Below are 23,051 nucleotides of genomic sequence, written 5' to 3' on the forward strand. Positions count from 1 at the left end.
TTCTCTTTTCTCTGCTCTATGTAGAAACAGGAAGCCTATTGTCCCTACATAAATCATCCCTCTCTTGCACTCCTGACCCAGCTGATCCTTCATCCCCCCGGCCAGGGACTTTTGCAGTGACTTATGACTCATACAGGGAAAATTGACCTCCTGTTTCTACATAGAACTTAAGATGCTTTCACATTGCATTCAGGCACCAGTTTGTTGGTCCCGTCGGGGGTTACGTCAGAGCCCCCCACAAAGTGTGAATTGGGTGTATGCGCCGATAGGGCCATAGACTATAACGGTGCTAGCAGAGTGAACGTGCGCTCCGACGTGCATCATTTTTGAGAGTATACACCTACTGGAGACGGACACCCAGACGCAGTCTACTAAGGGGTCCGGTATATAATGGAATACTGAGCAATCCGAACAGTAAATGAGACCTCCCCAGTATGTACAAATCATGTTTATTGCGGTTTTCTATCATGTAGTCACACACATGGGGCCATACATAGGGAGGTGTTTCCAGGGGACGCTCTAGTCTTGCATGTAGAGCGTCTCTTTCTTCAGTCTTATCGCCTCCTTCATTTCCTGCAGCTGTCGCTTCTATGGGACAAAGCAGATGGTGAAATTAAAGTTTTTTTTTTCCAGGATTAGAAAAACATGGCTACTTTCTTTCAGAAACAGCGCCACCCTTGATCGTAGGTTATAGTTGGTACTGGAACTCAGTTTCTTTAAAAGAACAACAATACCATGTGCAACCTATGGTGGCGCTTTGTCTGAAAGAAAGCAGCCATTTTTCTAAGCCTGGAAAATTCCTTTAAGTAAAAAAAACCCTAAACGTTATACAGAAAAGTGCTACTCCCCTCCAGCCAGTGCTAAAATTGCAGCTTTAATTAAAGGGGTATTCCTGTGTTATAAGGCAATGGCATGTGACTTTATGATCGTAAGGGGTGGAATAAGGGACAAACTGGATTAACATTCTACGTTTTCCTTCACAGCAGCGCTCCTGGCCCCTAGCCCCATTCATTGTTCAGTTCTGGGGAATATGTGATAAGTGCATGCAGACATATATAACATTAATTATCTCTGTACATCCTACACTTAATTTTAGGAGGTGATGGGAGTCTAAGTCTCTTTAACTGCCTCCTATTTGCAAGGCCATGTTCACATGTTCAGTATTTGGTCAGTATTTGACATCAGTATTTGTAACCCAAACTCAGGAGTGGGTAATAAATACAGAAGTGGTGACGTGTTTCTATTATACTTTTCCCCTGATTGTTCCACTCCTGGTTTTGGCTTCCAAATACTCGAGGTAAAATACTGACCGAATACTGAACGTGTGAACGTGGCCTAGCCTAAAAAAAAAAAAATTAATTTGCATTGTTTACTTTGCTGCAAAGGGCGTGAAGGTACCAATGATTGTAAACCACACACTGTCAGGTGGGAGCCGTTATACTGAGTAAAATGATACCTTTGCTGATGAAATCCGTCCAGTGGTTCTTTTATAATCTTTACTTTCATTTATGCCGTAATGATATGTATGTGCTCTGGCGCTCTCATTATGTATTCCTATCTCTGCCTTCTGACAGGTCACTGTGCTTTCAGTGACCTGCCTACTGTTTTACATACTGACTGTATAATTTCTGTGTCATATTGAAATTTACATTCCCCAAAAATGGCCGCAGTGGGCAGCGCGTGCGCAGTAGCATCTCTTGTTTGCCGAGAGATGCTACTGCGCACAAGCGGGCGCCATTTTGCTAGAGGAAAAAGAAACTTGCCTGCAGCAATATGGCCCACACTTGGGCACTAGCATTTCTCGATTGCTGAGAGAGGCTACTGCACATGTGCGGGCCGCCACAGCCATTTTTTGGAAATGGAAATTTCAATATGACATAGAAATTACACAGTCAGTATTTAAAATAGTAGGCAGGTCACTGAAAGCACAGTGACCTGTCACAAGGCATAGAGGAATACATGAATACATAATGAGAGCGCCAGAGCACATACATATCATTATGTCAGAAATGAAAGTAAAGATTATAAAAGAACCACAGGATGGATTTCATTAACAAAGGTATCATTTTACTCAGTGTAACGGCGCCCACCTGACAGTGATGGTGGTTTACTAAGCACAATCCTGCTGCCAGGTGCGCTTTAACAGTGAGCCAGGAGTCTACTTTCAGGAAAAAAGTGAATATGGGGGTATAAATTATTTATTTTTTTAGAATTAATTTGCTCATGTCAAAATTCTCCTGGCAATGAAAGAGTCAAAGTACAAAACGTGCTCCACCATATTGCACCAGCTTTCCAAGAAACTATTAATAGGAATGCCATTATTTTTCTTTATAGGCGTTGTCTCATGACAAATAATAAGGCCACGTGCACACTGAGTATTTGGTCAGTTTTTTACCTCAGTATTTGGAAGCCAAATCCAGGAGTGGAACAATCAGAGGAAAAGTATAATAGAAACACGTGCGCCACTTCTGTATTCATCACCCACTCCTGGTTTTGGCTTACAAATACTGATGGAAAATACTGACCAAATACTGAACGTGTGAACATGGCCTTATGGCGTATATACAAGACATGCCATCTCCAGAATGGGGGCCTTGAGCTCCCCCAATTCCAACGAGTGATAGGAGAGGAAACACTGAGAAGCCGGGAACTATGCGTGTCCTTCGGGAGTGACCTGTCAATCAAAGGGAGGGGACGGGGAGAAGCCGTGGACTAGTCAGATTTCTCCCTGTAGTGTTTTCTTTGAACACCGCAGAGGCTGTTCCCAGGGCTCCGATCCAGCGGCCACAGATTACCGACATGCCCGATAGACCGGTCCTGCAAATCAATTTGCACCAACTCGCCCACCGCTCCCATAAAGAATCACACATCCATTACAAAACTGCTCTAGACGGGTAGTAAATGCTGTTCATGAGATGGAGGATGCGCCGTTAGTGCTTCCTAAGCTGTATACATAGCGCTTATTCAGTGCTGTGTATACAGGAATCAGGAAGGCAGAGATGATAATAAACCATCTCTGTCTTCTCTATGAATAGTCCTTCTGTCTGCCTCTCCGTTCAGCTGCGGACTCTGCAATGAGCTAAAACGTCACTGCAGAGTCATACGTGGACCGGCTGTTGGCTGATCCGTAAGCCTTTAAAGGGATATTTAGTTAGACATGTCGACTTTTTATGACAAGCATGAGCAGCGCAGAGGTTTTGTCAACACACAGTTCCAGCGTCCACCTTGCCACTGCACATTTTTTTTACCTCTTCATCTTTTTCCGGGGGATAAATCTCTCTCTAAAAAAAAACAACAGAAAAATAACAATTTAAAATGAAGACCATTCATACATTCCTATAATATCACATGGAAGTGAACAGTACGGCTCCGCAGTAGTGTATAATACAAATGTCCCAGACTTGGGATTTTTGTTTGTGCACTTTATTGTTAACCCCTTCCTGCCGCAGCCATCATTTTTTTGTTTGTTTGTTTTTTTCCCCTCCATCTTCCACGTCACATATATACAAATAAGACTGCGTGTCCTGTTATATGTAAGAACATAGCAAAACTTTAGGAGTCAGAAGCACATATTTCAAAACTTAAAAAGAAGAACAGGTCCAGACCCATAAAAAGGCCACGGACCATCCCACATCCCCGTGGCCTCCTGACTATAGATCTGGGAAAACTGGATCTCTCTCTGGATCTCTTTCCAGCTATCTACATCCTAAAAACCATGTCCTTCCTTCGAGGGGTTGTCTACAGATCACAGTTCAGGAGCTCCTGACCATTTACAATTTTGCTCATTTCTGATGTGGAGACAACCCCCTTCAGTGTGGGATGGAGGGGGCATTTTGTGATCGGACGTCCTCTCTCCTCCATCACTCACCTTACGCTTCACTATATACTCTTCAAAGTATTCCGGCTGATTGGAGATCCAGAACATGGTCACAGGGAAGGACAGGTACAGCGCCATCTAGAGGGGAAGGCACCACATTGTACTTGTCAGGAATAGACTATAAACGCTGCCATGTGAGGGCAGTGTCGTGCTCTGGGCTCCGGCAGCCGCTTAGATCACACATTACTATTGCGCTTTAAAGGTCTTAAAAATCCCGATTGCTTTAATTCCCTGTATGGTGAAGAGCTCTGATATCTGTCAGTAAATGAGGACATCCAGTCATGTGGACAGGACAAGACCTGCGGACACAGTGTGAGCTAGAAAGTCACATTATTACCCATAGGGCAATGCAGGATGTCAAGGTGACACTACAACCCCCAGCATGCACCATCCCACAATCTGCCGTCCCTGAGCCGGTGACACTAGAACTCCAAGCATGCACCATCCCACAATCTGCAGTCCCTGAGAATGTGACACTACAACTCCCAGCATGCATCATCCCACAATCTGCAGTCCCTGAGAATGTGACACTACAACTCCCAGCATGCACCACCCCACAATCGGCAGTCCCTGAGAAGGTGACACTACAACCCCCAGCATGCACCATCCCACAATCCGCCGTCCCTGAGCCGGTGACACTAGAACTCCCAGCATGCACCATCCCACAATCTGCAGTCCCTGAGAATGTGACACTACAACTCCCAGCATGCATCATCCCACAATCTGCAGTCCCTGAGAATGTGACACTACAACTCCCAGCATGCACCACCCCACAATCGGCAGTCCCTGAGAAGGTGACACTACAACCCCCAGCATGCACCATCCCACAATCTGCCGTCCCTGAGCCGGTGACACTAGAACTCCAAGCATGCACCATCCCACAATCTGCAGTCCCTGAGAAGGTGACACTACAATCCCCAGCATGCACCATCCCACAATCTGCCGTCCCTGAGCCGGTGACACTACAACTCCCAGCATGCGCCATCCCACAATCGGCAGTGCCTGAGCCGGTGACACTACAACTCCCAGCATGCACCACCCCACAATCTGCAGTCCCTGAGCCGGTGACACTACAACTCCCAGCATGCACCATCCCACAATCTGCAGTCCCTGAGAAGGTGACACTACAACCCCCAACATGCACCACTCCACAATCTGCAGTCCCTGAGAAGGTGACACTACAACCCCCAGCATGCACCACTCCACAATCTGCAGTCCCTGAGCTGGTGATACTACAACCCCCAGCATGCACCACTACACAATCTGGAGTCCCTGAGAAGGTGACACTACAACCCCCAGCATGCACCACTCCACAATCTGCAGTCCCTGAGCTGGTGATACTACAAGCCCCAGCATGCACTACTCCACAATCCGCAGTCACTGAGAAGGTGACACTACAACCCCCAGCATGTCTAGGAAAAACCTACAGCAATTCACTTATTTGGACACTACAACTCCCAGCATGCTTGATACGTCCTTCATAAGAAGCCACCACTTGCAGCTCCCGCCCCAGCACTGACACCGCTCATTACAGGGCGCTGCCGGCAGTGACCCGGATACAACGTGCGGGGTATTACCCTAAAGATCTCCAGTCTGACCCCCATCTCGTACACAAGGCCGCCGACCACGCCTCCTCTTCTCCTATTGGCTGTCGCGCTTGTCAATCAGAATAGGAATCTAGATCACGTGATGACGTGCGCGCCACCGACACCAAACTTAATACAGGAAGGCGCGCCCCTGAGCACAGGATAGCACCATAAGGCTATGTGCCCACGGTGCAGAAATGAAGCAGAAAATTTCTGCAGCATTTCTGCATCTCCCTGGCAGAAAAAACGCATGCAGATTGTGCATGCGTTTTTCCTGCAGAATACATGCGGATCCACATGCGGATTCACATGCGTTTCCGCATGCAGATTGACAAGCGCTTTCCAGGCGATTTTAGCATCACTTGGAAAGTGCTTGACAACTAGGTCACACTATATAAATCCATGCAAACGGCAACCAGCATGGATTTATACAGTGTGAACTGTAAAAATTAAAACAAATAAAGCTATACTCACCCCCGATGTCCCGGCGTGGCTGCAGCGCTCGTTCCTGTCTGGTTCCCGGCTGCCGGCATATCGTGAGACAGAGCGGTGAAGGGCCTGCGGTCACATGACTGTGACGTCACCGCAGGTCCTCAAGCGATGCCGGCATTCAGAGAGAAGCCGCCGGACAGGTGAATATAACTTTATTTGTTATTTTATTCTTTTTTCACAGGTACAATGGTACCCAGGTCTGGATGAGAGTCTCCTCTCCTCCAGAACTGGGTACCATCCGCACATTGAACCGCATAGAAGACGCTTGTAGAAATGTACAGTCGCGGTTTCTATGCGTTTCAATGCAAGTCAATGGCGGGAGTTCCGCTGCGCTTCCGCAAAATTAAATGACATGCTGCGGATTTTTGTACGCAGCATAAACGCTGCGGAAAAATCCGCAGCATGTGCATAGAACATGCGGAATCCCCTTGGGGACCATGGGGGCGGATTACCTAGCGTTTAACAAGCGTTTATGCTGCGGAAATTCAGCAGCATAAACGCTACGTGGGCACCCAGCCTTAATCCAGTCACTGTGCGGCGAGCAGGTGGTGCGGATTGGTGTGCTCTGTGCCTGTAGTGACTGACGGACCCCAATGATTTATATTGGGGTCCATTGGTGTCTGTTATTAGAATGGAAAGATTTCCCATCAAACATGATCGCTAATGTGAACATGGCCTTATCCATTTACTTAAATAAAAGGAGTTATCCTTAGTTGTAGTGGTTTGTAAAGGTCAATACCATCTTGAAGATCCCCATCGCTCCCATCTTGAAGATCCCCATCGCTACTAATTTGAAGATCCCCACCGCTCCCATCTTGAAGATCCCCACCGCTCCCATCTTGAAGATCCCCATCGCTCCCATCTTGAAGATCCCCACCGCTCCCATCTTGAAGATCCCCACCGCTCCCATCTTGAAGATCCCCACCGCTCCCATCTTGAAGATTCTCATCGCTCTCATCTTGAAGATTCTCATCGCTCCCATCTTGAAGATCCCCATCGCTACCACCTTGAAGATCCCCATCGCTCCCATCTTGAAGATCCCCATCGCTCCCATCTTGAAGATCCCCATCGCTCCCATCTTGAAGATCCCCACCACTCCCATCTTGAAGATCCCCACCGCTCCCATCATGAAGATCCCCATCGCTCCCATCTTGAAGATTCCCATCGCTCCCATCTTGAAGATTTCCATCGCTCCCATCTTGAAGATTCCCATCGCTCCCATCTTGAAGATCCCCATCGCTCCCAACTTGAAGATCCACATCGCTCCCATCTTGAAGATCCACATCGCTCCCATCTTGAAGATCCCCATCGCTCCCATCTAGAAGATCCCCATCGCTCCCATCTTGAAGATCCCCATCGCTCCCATCTTGAAGATTCCCATCGCTCCCATCTTGAAGATTCCCATCGCTCCCATCTTGAAGATTCCCATCGCTCCCATCTTGTAGATTCCCATCGCTCCCATCTTGAAGATTCCCATCTCTTCCATCTTGAAGATCCCCATCGATCCCATCTTGAAGATTCCCATCGATCCCATCTTCAAGATTTCCATCGCTCCCATCTTGAAGATTCCCATCGCTCCCATCTTGAAGATTCCCATCGCTTCCATCTTGAAGATTCCCATCGCTTCCATCTTGAAGATTCCCATCGCTCCCATCTTGAAGATTCCCATCGCTCCCATCTTGAAGATCCCCATCGCTCCCATCTTGAAGATCCCCATCGCTCCCATCTTGAAGATCCCCATCGCTCCCATCTTGAAGATCCCCATCGCGCCCATCTTGAAGATGTCACGCACAATGTAGGAAAGACTAAGTGCAATACGAAGGGATGAGGGGGAGGGAGCTCAGACACTAAGGAAAGGGAATGTAGACGCCTAGGCTGATCTAATATCACCCTATCTCTCCTACCGTGCCTATATTGGTTCCACACCAATCGCCAAACAAGAAACCTAAGCCCTGTAAATCCCTAGCTGCTTGGCCCTGGATATGGATGGGGGCGGGGGGATGAGCACTGGTTAGTTGCCACTATAAACTAAAGACGTAAAGGGAATACAAACAGGGGGAACACTTAGCTTGAGCAGACTTCAGAGAGATTACACCAAACGTCCTCCAAAGCACCAGCTGACTGCAATAGCCCAAGCCTTCACAAGGGAATATGTGAATATCACCAGAACCTTCCTGCAGCAAAGTGAAACCATTAAACACCCAGGCCTGGGTGTCAATCAGAGCAGGAGAGAGGTAGCAGCTGGGTCCTAAAGTCAGAAGGATTTAAGAAGGTGTCTGTAATGCCAAACAGAGTGACCTTCTGCAGCCAGCTGCAGAGCGACTGTCTGTCACATCTGACACACCCGTGACAATACTCCCCCTTCTACAAGTGGTCTCAGGACCAGGTTTCTCAGGATAAGAGGTGTGGAATGAACGAACCAGCCTGGGAGCATTCACCTCTGATGCTGAAACCCACATCCTCTCCTCTGGACCATAACCCTTCCAGTGCACCAAGTATTGTAGGGAACGACGATGGAGACGAGAATCTACAATCCTCGAAATCTGAAACTCCAATTTACCATCAACCATGATTGGGGGCGGCGGTACGGGTGAGGACTCAAGAGGCTCTACATATTTCTTGAGTAGAGACTTGTGGAAGACATTGTGAATCTTAAGAGCCTGAGGTAGTGCAAGACGAAACGCTGCTGAATTTATGACGGTGGTTATTTTATAGGGACCAATACATTTATGTCCCAGCTTACAAGAAGGAACCTTCAAGTTGATATTCCTGGTAGACAACCACACAAAGTCATTCACATGCAGGTCTGGACCTGGCAAGCGTTTCCTGTCAGCCATCTGTTTGTACCTGTCTCCCATGATCTTTAAATTACACAGAAACCCCCCCCTCCGCCACACAGAAGAGAGCGAGGAAGCAAAATGTTCCTCCATGTAGCGTCGGCGTCCCTGCCTTCTGCTAGGCAGGGACGCCGTTCCCCTCACCTCTCCGTTCCGTGCCCGGCGGCTTCCTCCTGCTCTGCTGGCAGCGCGCACTGCTAGCCTACCTGGAGGCTCTGCCGTCACTTCCCGTGACCACCTGCCTGTCCAGAGACTCCTGCCCGCTCACCTGGGAGCGCTCATCTGCTACCTGCCTGCTAGCCTACCTGGAGGCTCTGCCGTCACTTGCCGTGACCACCTGCCTGTCTAGAGACTCTTGCCCGCTCACCTGGGAGCGCTCACCTGCTACCTGCCTGCTAGCCTACCTGGAGGCTCTGCCGTCACTTGCTGTGACCACCTGCCTGTCCAGAGACTCCTGCCCGCTCACCTGGGAGCGCTCATCTGCTACCTGCCTGCTAGCCTACCTGGAGGCTCTGCCGTCACTTGCCGTGACCACCTGCCTGTCCAGAGACTCCTGCCCGCTCACCTGGGAGCGCTCATCTGCTACCTGCCTGCTAGCCTACCTGGAGGCTCTGCCGTCACTTGCCGTGACCACCTGCCTGTCCAGAGACTCTTGCCCGCTCACCTGGGAGCGCTCACCTGCTACCTGCCTGCTAGCCTATCTAGAGACTCTTTCCCTGCTGTCACTTGCCGTGACCACCTGCCTGTCTAGAGACTCTTATCCTGCTGTCACTTGCCGTGACCACCTGCCTGTCTAGAGACTCTTACCCTGCTGTCACTTGCCGTGACCATCCGCCTGTCAAGAGACTGTCCCCGTCACTTGCCGTGACCTCCTGCCCTTCTACCCAGAGACTGTCCCTGTCACTTGCCGTGACTACCTGCCCGCCTTCCCTGGGAGCCACCCGCTTCCTTACAAGGACTGCCCCTTTGTATAGTTGCTCTGAGGTTCCACCTCCCAGACCCGTTACACTCCACAGGAACTCCCGAAGCCCCTCCCCCACTAAAAGTACCAAACTGTGGATGGTAACCCTATGCACCAAAGAATGGTGACCTGCCAGTAGATTCTTGGCAATGATTATTAATAGCAAATTCTGGCAGCGGTAAGTAGGATGCCCAATCCTCTTTATTTTCTGAGATAAAACACCTGAGGTAGGTTTCCAAATTCTGATTAACGCACTCAGTCTGTCCATTCGACTGAGGATGGAAGGCAGAGAAAAAGGACAGCTGCACCCCCAGTCAAGAACAGAATGCTTTCCAGAACTTGGAAATAAACTGGGTCCCCCGATCTGACACCACATCGAAGGGAACTCCTTGAAGCTTCACAATCTCATTTATGAACACCTGAGCAAGTCTTGGCATTCGGAAGTGCCGGTAATGCGACGAAGTGAACCATCTTACTGATCCAATCTACAACCACCAAAACCACAGTTTTGCCTGCAGACACCGGTAGATCAGTAATAAAATCCATGGCCTGCTACGAATAGGTAGTGGCGGAAGAGTACCAGATGGACCGGTATGCGATACTTTAGAATGCGCACAAATACTACGAGCAGATACGTGTTCAACCACATCCTGATGCAACCCCAGCCACCAAAAACGAAGAGAAAGGAGGTCCGCGGTTGCCTTAACACCTGGATAAACAGCAAGCACAGAGTGATGATGTTCCTTAATTACTTTGCTTAACAGATTAGATGGTACAAATAACCTTCCTGAAGGGCAGGAGGCAGCATCGTCCCCCTGGGCCTCCCAACACCTCACCCCCCAGTTCAGGGTACAGTGCCGAAATGACTACCCCCTTCTGTAATATCGGGGCAGGGTTCTCATGGTCACCACCACCAGGGAAGCTCCAGGACAAAGCATCAGCCTTGACATTTTTGACCCCTGGATGAAAAGTTGACAACAAAATTGAAACTAGTAAAAAACAGGGACCATCTGGCTAGCCTAGGGTTGAGACGTTTAGCCGATTGAAGATATGACAGGTTCTTATGGTCAGTGATAACAGTAATAGGATGGACAGCCCCCTCCAACCAATGTCACCATTCTTCAAACTCCAATTTAATCACCTAAAGCTCCTTATTACCCATGTCATAACTTCTTTTAGCCGAAGATAATTTCTTAGAAAAGAAAGCGCATGAACGCCATTCACCAGGGGATGAACCCTGAGACAACACAGCCCCAACGCCCACCTCCGGCGCATCAACTTTCACAATGAAGGGCTGGGAAACATCGGGTTGACTGAGTATAGGTGCAGTGGCAAAACAGTTCTTAAGGGAGGAAAAGGCCTGCAAAGCAGCGTCCGACCATTTTGAAAAATCAGACCCCTTGCTTGTCATGTTAGTAAGGGGTTTCACAATTACTGAATAATTTTGGATGAATTTCCGGTAAAAATTAGTAAAGCCCAAAAAACGTTGTAGGGTCTTCAGGTTCTCGGGACGGTCCCAATCAAGGACAGTATGGATCTTCTCCGGATCCATCTGAAAACCCGAAGATGACAACAGGAACCCCAAAAACTGCACCTCCTGGACGGCGAAAACACATTTTTCTAGTTTGGCATATAGTTTGTTATCCCTTAATATCTGGAGCACTTGTTTAACATGCCTCCGATGTGTCTCAAAATCAGGTGAGTAAACCAAAATATTATCCAGATAGATCACCACAAACTTTCCCACCAAATGATGGAAAATATCATTAATGAAATGCTGGAAAACAGCAGGTGCATTGGTCAAACCGAAAGGCATAACCAGACTCTGCAAATGTCCTTCAGGGGTATTGAACGCTGTTTTCCATTCATCCCCTTCTCTGATTCTAACCAGGTTGTAGGCTCCCCTTAAATCCAACTTGGAGAATACCTTAGCTCCTACAACCTGGCTGAACAAATCTGGAATCAGAGGAAGAGTGTATGGATCACGGATGGTAATTTGATTTAATTCCCAGAAATCTAAACAGGGATGTAGGCCGCCATCTTTTTTTTTCATGGACGAAGATGAGGGTCTGACATGTCCCTTCTCCAAACTTTCCTCAATGAAATCCTTCATGGTTTGTCTCTCTGGGCCAGAAAGAATATACATTCTGGACTTTGGTAGTTTAGCTACGGGGGTCAGGTTAATAGGACAATCATATGCACGATGAGGAGGCAAATACTGACACCCCCTCTCAGAAAAAACGTCCTCAAAACCAGGCGGAAATGCAGGTAAGATCTCCGTAGAGACTGTAGAAAGGGAAATACCTAAACAGTTCTCATGGCAATAATCTCCCTACTCAATGATTTTCCTGGTTTGCCAATCCACCAACGGATTATGTTTCACCAACCAGGGTAGACCCAAAACAATTGGGGTGGGAAGACCGTCCAGGACATAGCAAGGGATTATCTCACAATGAAGCGACCCCACCCTCAGTCTTACATTATGTACAATCTGAGTTAGAGCTTTCTGTGCAAGTGGCGCTGAGTCGATGGCGAAGATGGAAATAGGCTTAGCTAAAGTACAGCAAGCAAGACCATGAGTTCTCACAAACTCAGCATCAACCATGCTGACTCAAGCTCCACTGTCAACAAAAACAGACATTTTCTCGATTTTGCTCTCTAGCACCACCTCTGCTGTTAGGACAAACTGAGAACTGCAGGATGATGATAAATGCACCCCTTTGATTATCTAACTCCAGACTACCAATGGTTAACCTAGTCTCCTTTTGTTTAGGCATCAAAGGACAGGCCCCAATAAAATGTCCCTTTTTCCACAAAAAAGCACGCCTTTTTTTTTTTGCGAATCTCCGAGGAAATGTACGATGTAGAGGCACCCCCTAACTGCATGGGTTCCTCTACCTCCCCCAGTACTAGTTCACCACCAGACCGCTCCCCCGCAGAGGGGCATAACGCTGACAAAAAGGCCCCAGAGAAGGTGGTCTTACCCACCTATCCTGAAGGCGTCTATCAACATGTATAGCCAGCGACATGGCAGTCTCCAAGGACTGAGGGGTTTCATACACTGCCAAAGCATCTTTCAACATTTCAGTAAGGCCCTGACAAAATTGGCTTCAAAGAGCTGAGTCATTCCATTTTGTATCCGTTGCCCACCTGCGGAATTCGGAGCTATGCGACTCCACTGATCGATTCCCCTGCTGGAGGCGACGTAGCCTGGACTCAGCCAAGGCGACTTGGTCAGGGTCATCATAGATGAGGGCCAGGGCCCCGAAAAACCCCTCCACAGACTGGAGGCAAACCGAATCCTGCGGCAAAGAGAAAGCCCAGGACAGAGGATCTCCTTGCAGCAGTGAGATGACAATTCGCACTCGTTGCTCTTCATTCCCGGAGGAGTAAGGACGAAGTTTAAAACACAATTTGCAACCTTCTTTGAACACAAAAAACTTATCCCTACCTCCTGAAAATCTGTCTGGGAGGGCAACCTTGGGTTCAAGCTGAACCGGCCTACCTGCAGAGACCCCTACATTAGCGACCTTCAGCCTGTGTTGCTGCTGCCGAAACTAAAAGCGGAGGTCAGTCACCTCCAGAGACAGACAGCAGCGCAGCTGCTTAGTCAGCTCTGCAACCGGATCCATACCCAAGGGAGAAAGAAAAAAAAAACACACCCCAAAACACAAAAACACACAAATAAAACCACGTGTCAGTTTTGTTTTTGTTACAGATCCGGACGGTGGAACCACTGTGCTGTGGTGCAAGGAGGGACCAGAGGGGCATGACTAAGAGCCTACCCAGACTGACCCTGGCTACAAGGCGGCTTAGAAAGCACCACCGTGAGTAAAGACTTGGATGACTTCAAATTCTGCCTCTGTCTGTTCTTTCCTCCGCGGCTCTGCACCCGCCAGCGCTCTGTTCTGCATCCCTTCTCCTACGCTGCCCTGAGGCCCCGCTCCACCTGTGGGGAGCCGCACCAACTAAGCTGCCTGACCACCGGCCTCAGAGGACTGCAGCAGTGCTGGTGATCCTCACCAGACACCACGGGTGGCGTCACTAACTTTCCCTATCCCATACACCTTTTCCCCATTCCTTCTTGCTTTTAAGAGTGACCCCAGGGTACGGGCCCGGGAGCCAGCCACCGCGGCATCCCCAAAAACTAACAGCAAGGCCCGGGCGCCGAGTCCCAATCCCTTGGGCGCGTCACACGGCTGATAGACAGGCTGGCGGGCACGGCAGATAGACAGGCTGGCGGGCATGGCTGGTAGACAGGCTGGCGGGCAAGCACTGGGACCTGAGGGCTGGAGAGAGTGTTTAGAAAACACAACATTGGCAGGCACCTCCATTTTGGAGGAGGTGCCTTATATAGCAGATGTCCTCCGGCCTTTGGCTGGGGACATTTTAGAACGGCGCACGCAGCCCCTTTAAGAAACGGAGCGCGCGCACGTGCCCTAAGAGCATTGTTCGGGGATCTGCGCGCGGTGTACGCACCCCAGGCAGACACGGCGTGGGAGCAGGAGGAAGAAGCAGGAGATGCCAGACCAGGGCCGCAGCGGTAAGGGGAGCAGCGTCTCTGCCGGGCAGGAGGCAGGCTTGAGGAGAGACACATGAAAGGAATTTGGGATCCGTAACGAGGCAGGGAGTTTCAACTTGTACGCCACCGACTCAAAATTTCGAAAGGACCGATGAACCGCGGACCTAACTTGTATGAGGGTACCTTGAATCGAACATACCTGAATGATAACCAAACCTTGTCCTCTGGACAAAGTACCGGCGGATCCAGACGTCTCTTGTCTGCATGTCTCTTCATCAGACGACTGTAGCAATGAAGACTTAGTGTCCTCCCAGATCACAGAAAAGTCTTTAACAAGAGACTCCGCGGCGGGATTATCAACAGAAGTGGAAACAGGAAACGGAATATTGGGATGCTGACCGTATACCACAAAAAAACGGAGACTTGGCAGAGGACTCACTCACATGATTATTGTAGGAAAATTCGGCCCAAGGCAGGAATTCCACCCAGTTGCTATGGTGGGCGTTGTCAAAATGCCAAAGGAAGCTAGTGAGGATCTGATTGATACAGTCAACCTAGCCATTAGACTGTGGATGATAAGCCGAAGAGAAGTCTAATGCAACTTTTAGCAGCTTGCACATGGCTCTCCAGAAGCGTGAAGTAAACTGGACCCCTCTATCCAAGACAATATGTAGGCCGTGGAGACAGAAGATGTGCAGAAAGAACACTTTAGCAAGCTCTGGCGCAGAGAGTAGACCGGGTAGAGGAAAGAAGTGAGCCATCTTGGAGAAGCGGTCAGCAACCACCCAAATGACACTACATCCGGCTGATACAGAAAGATCCGTGATGAAATCCATCACAATATGCTGCTGCGGAGCGGAAGGCACAGGTAAAGGAAGTAGTCGACCCGTTGGAAGTTGCCTAGGTGTCTTGTTTCAGGCGCAGGAAGAGCAGGCAGAGATGAAATCCACAACATCCTTGCATAGGGCCGGCCACCAATAATGTCGGGAAATAAGCAGGGACGTTTTCCACTGTCCGGCGTGGCCTGCTAGTTTAGACGAATGACCCCAGAGCAGGACCCTCTTCCTATCCGGAGCCGCCACAAAAGTTTTACCAGGGAGAAGATGAGACAGATCAAACGGAGCAACAGTAATTATTTTGGAGGACTCAATGATGTGTTGAGGCTCCTCCTCTTGGTCACTTGACAGAAAGGATCTGGAGAGCGCATCTGCCTTGATATTCTTATCTCCCGGCCGGAAGTTGGGAATGAAATTGAAGCGGGCAAAAAACAGGGACCATCTGGCCTGACGAAGATTGAGTCGTGGGGCGGACTGCAAGTAGACGAGATTCTTGTGGCCCCCTCCAGTAGGAACCGCCACTCAACCAGCGCCAGTTTGATGGCCAGCAGTTCCCGATCTCCAATGGAATAGTTGCATTCCGAGGGCAAGAAGAGCTTGGAAAAGAAGCCGCAGGTAACCATTCGCCCAGACTAGGACTTCTGGGTGAGAATTGCCCCGGCCCCAGAGGAAGAAGCATCAACCTCCAGGAAGAACTGCTTGTTACAGTCAGGACGATGAAGCACCGGAGCAGCAGAGAAGGCTTGTTTCAAGGACACAAAGGCTTCTTCCGCCTCTGGAGTCCATTCCTTTGGATTGACCCCTTTGCGTGTCAGGGTGGAGATGGGTGCAGTCCGGGAGGAAAAATGAGGAATGAACAGGCGATAATAATTAGCGAATCCCATAAACCGCTGTATAGCCTTCAACCCCTCAGGTCGGGGCCACTTTAGGACAGTAGACACCTTCTCGGAATCCATCATGAGCCTGGTCTCCGAAATTATGTATCCCAGAAAGGGAAGGGATGTCTGTTCGAAAACACATTTCTCGAATTTGGCATACAGACGATTCCTCCTGAGCCTCTGCAATACCTGTCAAATGTCTCTTCGATGTGAGGGCAGATCCGAAGAGCACACCAGGATATCATCCAGGTACACTACCACGCATGAATATAGAAGATCTCGGAAAATGTCTGCTGGTGCATTGCAGAGTCCGAAGGGCATCACACGGTACTCGTAGTGGCCATCCCGAGTGTTGAATGCCGTCTTCCACTCGTCACCTTGGTGAATCCGGATCAGAGTGTATGCACCACGGAGATCGAGCTTAGTAAAGACCATGGCACCCTTGAAGTGATCAAACAACTCGGAGATGAGAGGCGGAGGATACTTGTTTTTGATGGTAATCTGATTTAGACCCCTATAGTCGATACAAGGGCGAAGAGAGCCATCCTTCTTCTTGACGAAAAAGAATCCTGCTTCATCCGGAGAGGTGAATTTCTGAATAAATCCACTAGCAAGATTCTCCTCGAAGTATTCGGACATGGCATGGGTCTCGGCCAACGACAGGGGGTAAATTCGACTTCAGGGTGGCGAGGCACCAGGAATGAGGCCTATGAGGAGGAAGTGTCTCAGCCTCCTTCTTGTCGAAGACGTCAGCGTATGACCAGTAGGTTGCTGGCAAGCCGGACAAATTATCTGGAGTGGACGGAGGTCGGGCAGGACAGACAGGAACCAAGTAGGTCTTGTGGCACTCCTGGCCCCAGCGGAGCACTTCTCCCGATCTCCAATTCAAAACTAGCTCATGTCTCTGAAGCCAAGGTAGTCCCAGCAGCAAAGGATGAGAGAGGGCGGACAGCACGTAGAGGGAGATCTTCTCTGTGTGCAGCATACCAATCAGGAGAACTACGGGTTCGGTGACAAACATGATGGACTCGAAAAGGGGCCTCCCATCCACAGAAGAAACGCCAACAGATCCGAAAGACGTTGAATGGGAATGTGATACTGCTCCACAATGCCTTGTTGAATAAGATTTCCAGCGGCACCGGAATCCAGATAGGCAGTCTCGAAAAAATGTATCTTACCACAGGTTATCGATACAGACAGAGTCAGGGGTGGAGAGGAATGATTTTTGCCCAGGACGACCTCTCCAAGCGATCCTAGGCACTGGAGTTTCCCGGTTTTTCTGGACAAAAACGGATTAGATGCTCTGAACTGCCACAGTAGAAGCATCTTCCCTCGGCTCAGCGGGCCTCCTGGCAAGACTTGACCATCTTTACCTGGTCTACCTGCATAGATTCAGGGATGGATGCCGAGGCAGGGGCTTGTGGAGAGACTGGCCTTTGGAGGGTTGGTGCAAGGCGCGGAGACTTCCTCTCAAGGATCACTTCCTTAGAACGCTCCTGGAACCTGATGTCGATCTGTGAGGCCAAAGACACCACGTCGTCCAGAGAGGTGGGTATGTCACGACTGGTTAGTTTATCCTTGATTCGCCCTGAAAGACCTTCCCAAAAGGTAGACACCAGAGTCTCGTTGTTCCAGGCAAGTTCGGATGCGAGGGTGCAGAAGCGCACAGCGTACTGGCCCTCCGTGAGGTTCTCTTGGCATAGACGAAGAAGAGAGGAGGCAGTCGAGGACGTGCGGCCGGGCTCATCGAAAACCCTCCGGAAGGCCACAAGGAAAGCCTGGAGGTTGGACACCAGAGGATCCCCTCTCTCCCATAGGGGATTGAGCCACGCCAACGCCTCCCCCGTGAGGTGAGACATGACGAATGCCACTTTAGCCCAGTCGGAGGTGAACTGATGAGCCAGGAGGTCAAAGTGCACTGGTTGATGAAGCCCCGACATAGAGTGGGATCCCCGCCAAAGCGTGGAGGGGCAGATAGTCGGGGTCCAAAGCTGGATGCCACTCCGCCACTGGGTAGAGGTGCCGCCGGAGCGGATGCCGCTTGGTTAAAGGCGGACACAGCCGGGACGGACAGTGCATCCAAGCAGGAGTTTACAGTCCACAGATAAGACAGGATTGTATCTTGTTGAGATCTCTGGCGGGAGACCTCTTGATACAGGTCAGAGAACGAGGGAGCCTGGGAGCCACCGAATTCCATGGCCTGCGCAAACTGTTACGGATCCGGATGGTAGAACCACTGTGCCGTGGTGCAAGGAGAAAATAATAATAAGAATAATTCAGCTCACCCCTTCTCTGTCGTCCTCTTACGTTCTGGATTCTCCCCTGCGCACGGATTAGCCTTTGGCTCCAGGCAGATTGAAGATAATACAGAAAGTGTTGTGATTAATCCAGCGACTGTGGGCAGTGCAATTTTGTACCAAAGCGTGCCCCCACCTTGGCAAGTTTGCTTTCACCCAGTTTATTATTGAGTGATAGCACACGTAGTAAACAGACTTGGTTATCCTGCACAGGTTTTTATGGCTGTAGTCATGCACAATGCACTGCCTGTGGTTATGCTATTAAAAGTAAAACCTTTACATCCAATAACACCGGAGAATTGTTCACTTTGAAAAACTTCATTAACTGCAATACTTCCAAAGTGATATATCTGATTGAGTGCACTGCATGTAAATTGCAGTATGTGGGTTGCACTGTTGCACCCCTAAAAAAACGCATTAGAAGACATATATCAGATACCGCTAATGTGAATGCAGTCAATGTGTCAGCAGTATCACGGCATTTTAGATCTTGCCATAATAGGGACACTTCCAATTTCAGATTTATGGGTATTGAAAAAGTCTTTAAACCTATAAGAAATGGGGACATAAAAAGGAAAGTTCTTAATCGTGAATCTTATTGGATTTTTAAACTTAATACCAGGTCACCAGATGGATTGAATGTGAGACAGGATCTAATCTTGCAATATTCATGAATAATCCTGTTTACAGTATTTATGCTAACTTATGATGTATTTATCACACTGTGTTAATAATTGCATGTTTATATTTTTTCTCTGTGCTCTTTATTAATATACACATTTTTTTTTATTTAATTTCAATATACCTGTATAAGTCTGCACTTTTAGTGTGCAAAATAAGGGAGTTCCCACCTACTGACTCATGACATCATTAATTAATTAGCTCCCCTAGCAGGAAAAAGGAAATATAAAGACTCTGTTTTTTATTTCAAAGTTATCAATGACTAAGGCTTCCTATAGCTGAAACGCGTAGGATTGTTGTTCCTAAAGACTAGCCCCGTGGCTGCAACATGCTGCACTGTATTTTAATGTGTACAAAATAAACTGGACATTTTGAAAAATTCTACTGCCCACAGTCGCTGGATTAATCACAATACTTTCGCCAAGGAGGGACCGGGAAGGTGGTCCAGGTGCCATTCTGGGACCGACCTTGAGAGAGCCGGCCAACCCCACGGGATTGGCAGCCGAAGCAGGCAGGCACGGCAGATGGTCTGGCAGATGAGCACGGCTGCTAGGCAGGCAGGTAGTGCAGGAAGACCGACAGGCTCGGCTGATAGACAGGCTGGCGGGCACGGCTGATAGACAGGCTGGTGGGCACAGCAGATAGACAGGCTGGCGGGCACGGCTGATAGACAGGCTGGCGGGCAAGCACTGGGACCTGAGGGCTGGAGAGAGTGTTTAGAAAACAAACTACAACAATGCGCAAGCACCTCCATTTTGGAGGAGGTGCCTTATATAGCAGATGTCCACCGGCCATTGGCCGGGGACATTTTAGGACGGCGCGCGCGGCCCCTTTAAGAAACAGGGAGCGCACGTGCCCTAAGAGCAGTGCCCGGGCAGACACGGCGTGGGAGCAGGAGGAAGGAGCATGAGATGCCGGACCAGGGCCGCGGCGGTAAGGGGAGCGGCATCTCTGCCGGGCAGGAGGCAGAGACGCCAACGCTACAGTTTTTTTTCCCCTAAATATGCACGGCCGGTGATAATGTCACGCACAGTGTAGGAAAGACTAAGTGCAATACGAAGGGATGAGGGGGAGGGAGCCCAGACACTAGGGAAAGGGAGTGGAGACCCCTAAGCTGATCTAATATCACCCTATCTCCCCTACCGTCCCTATATTGGTTCCACACCAATCGCTGAACAAGAAACCTAAGCCCTGTAAATCTCTAGCTGCTTGGCCCTGGATAGGGAAGGGGGGATGGGCACTGGTCAGTCCCCACTATAAGCTAAATACGTAAAGGGAGACAAACACAGGGGGAACACTTAGCTTCAGCAGACTTCAGAGAGATTACACCAAATGTCCTCCAAACCACTAGAGAGGAAGTAAGCTGACTGCAATAGCTCCAAGCCTTCACAAGGGAATATGTGAATATCACCGGCACGTCCCTGCAACAAAGTGAAACTATTTAAACACCCAGGCCAGGGTGTCAATCAGAACAGGAGGGAGGTAGCCGCTGGGTCCTAAAGTCGGAAGGATTTAAGAAGGTGTCTGTAATGCCGAACGAAGTGACCTTCTGCAGCCAGCTGCAGACATACTGTCTGTCACATCTGACACACCCATCGCTCCCAACTTGAAGATCCCCATCGCTACCATTTTGGCCCTCTCACCAAAAAAAAATTCAAGGATTGAAGTTTTATGGTCACTGCACCTCGCTTAAAAAATGCAATAAAAAGCAATCAAAACATCGTATACATCCCAAAATGGTATCAATAAAAATGTTTGGTCACCACAAAAAGTCAGCCCTCTTCCAACTCCACAGAAATAAAACTATTACCGAACTCAGAAAATGATGACACAAATCACATTTATTTTTAGAAAGTTCAGAATTTTTTTCCCACTAAAATATAGAAATAAACAAGTTTGATATCGCTGTAATTGCACTGACTTGTAGAATAAGGTGACGTTCCCACAATGAGCTTTTGGTGAGATTTTTGATGTTGCAGATTTTCATTGTTTTTTTTGTGTGTTTTTTCATTGCTTTTTTAATGCTTTTTTTACATTATCGTCTTTTTGACTCTGTGTTTTTTTGTCCGTGTCATGTTTTAAATAAAGCTGCTTTGTTTTTGATACTTTCTGGTATTTGCCTTTCACAAAACCCTATTAATAGTCATTGCGGATTACATGCTTTTTTTTACCTGCAGATTTTCTGCATCTAAAGATGTTCTATTGTCCCCGGGATACCGCGACTGATTTCTGATTTCACATACTCCTGGACTGATTAGAAGCACTTAACTATCATATTAAACAGTGCAGGTATCTGCTAGCAGTGCAGGGGTTAATCTGTTCAGTTGAGAGCTTCTGGAGCTTTCCTGCTTTGATGGTCTCAGCTGTTCAGTGTTGGCCACTCCCCTGTCCTATATATACTCGCCTCTGGCTATCAGGGATGCCAGTGCTAGCTTCTTACTGCCTGTTTCCAGAATTGGAGGTGTTGGTTATTTGAGGAGGTGTTTGGAGAGTTGTTCTAAAGTCTGTTGCTTGGTGATTTGTCTGTGTGCATATTCTCATCCTCTTCTATTTGGTTTTTCCTTCCTTTCCTTCCCAGTGTTCCACTCTGTTTGTGAGTGCATATTTGTATGATTGATATTTTCATTTATCCCTGTATGTTGGTTCCTTGTTTTTCTGGTTTGTGTATGTACATACACTATTCCTCCCCACTTCCCTGGGTGGGAGAGGGGACAAATAAGGACTAATTTGGGAGCTCAGCAAGGCACATGGCCCCCGGCGTCTTCACCATCAGAAGTAATCTGGGAGCAGGGTTAGCTTGGTCGCCCCTAGCTTTAGGGATAGGGAAGGAGCCCCTAGCCCCAGGATATCATACAACAGTGCCATGACATCTATGGGGAAATTCCACACAGAAAACTCACGTACCCACAAGAGAAATTGACATGTGGATATGAAACAAGCACCGCAGGTCCGTTTACGCTGAGTAAAAACAAAGCACAGGGCAGGAGATTTCTATCAGTCCCATCCACTTTGCTGGAACTGTAAGATGCTATGTGCTTGGTGCAGCAAAAATACGCAGTGTAACAAACTCAGCGTGGGAACACAGCCTTATGTGGCCGGGATATTTTACCACACAATAAACACAGATAAAAAAAAAAAGCGTATAATGTCATTTAAAACTTTAACACATCCCACAAAAAAAAATCCCTCATACGGCTAGGTAAACGGAAAAATTAAGGGAAATCACCAAAATGACCAAAAAGTCTGGTGTAGGGGTTAAATTACAAATGAGTGTTATGTGTCATCTGAAGATTTTTCCTTCCCTCTGCAGAGTTTTATACATGTACATCTCTCCATACTTGCTGGGTGGATGACTTTCCATGGTGTGATGTCAGAGAAGTGATGTCAGAGCTGTGATGTACAAACTGAGAGGTACAAGCTGTGATGTCAGAGGTGCGATGTACAAGTTGTGATGTCAGAGCTGTGATGTAAGAGCTGTGATGTCAGGGTTGTGATGTAAGAGCTATGATGTCAGAGCTGTGATGTCAGGGTTGTGATGTCAGAGCTGTGATGTAATAGCTGTGATGTCAGAGCTGTGATGTAATAGTTGTGATGTCAGAGCTGTGATGTCAGAGCTGTGATGTAATAGTTTCCATGTCAAAGCTGTGATGTAATAGTTGTGATGTCAGGGCTGTGATATCAGAGCGGTGATGTAATAGTTTCCATGTCAGAGCTGTGATGTAATAGTTGTGATGTCAGGGCTGTGATGTCAGAGCGGTGATGTAATAGTTTCCATGTCAGAGCTGTGATGTCATAGTTGTGATGTCAGAGCTGTGATGTAATAGTTGTGATGTCAGAGCTGTGATGTAATAGTTTCCATGTCAGAGCTGTGATGTAATAGTTGTGATGTCAGGGCTGTGATGTCAGAGCGGTGATGTAATAGTTTCCATGTCAGAGCTGTGATGTAATAGTTGTGATGTCAGGGCTGTGATGTAATATTTGTGATGTCAGGGCTGTGATGTAATAGTTGTGATGTCAGAGCTGTGATGTAATAGTTGTGATGTCAGGGCTGTGATGTAATAGTTGTGATGTCAGGGCTGTGATG

The 23,051-nt window shown here is 48.4% G+C and overlaps 1 protein-coding gene across 1 annotated transcript; it reads right to left on the reverse strand.

The window, feature by feature from the left end:
- Positions 1–433: 433 nt before the first annotated feature.
- On the reverse strand, positions 434–5,588 carry PET100 (PET100 cytochrome c oxidase chaperone). The gene is made up of 4 exons (XM_073650906.1): positions 5,455–5,588; positions 3,869–3,955; positions 3,249–3,281; positions 434–588 (listed from the first exon to the last, which is right to left on the reverse strand). The coding sequence occupies exons 1-4, from the start codon at positions 5,479–5,481 to the stop codon at positions 520–522; spliced, it is 216 nt and encodes a 71-aa protein (XP_073507007.1). The 5' UTR covers positions 5,482–5,588; the 3' UTR covers positions 434–519.
- Positions 5,589–23,051: the final 17,463 nt, after the last annotated feature.

Source organism: Phyllobates terribilis, unplaced genomic scaffold, assembly GCF_046119375.1.
Source record: "Phyllobates terribilis strain yellow unplaced genomic scaffold, ASM4611937v1 Scaffold_11__3_contigs__length_659146591, whole genome shotgun sequence".
NCBI classification, from domain to species: Eukaryota; Metazoa; Chordata; class Amphibia; order Anura; family Dendrobatidae; genus Phyllobates; species Phyllobates terribilis.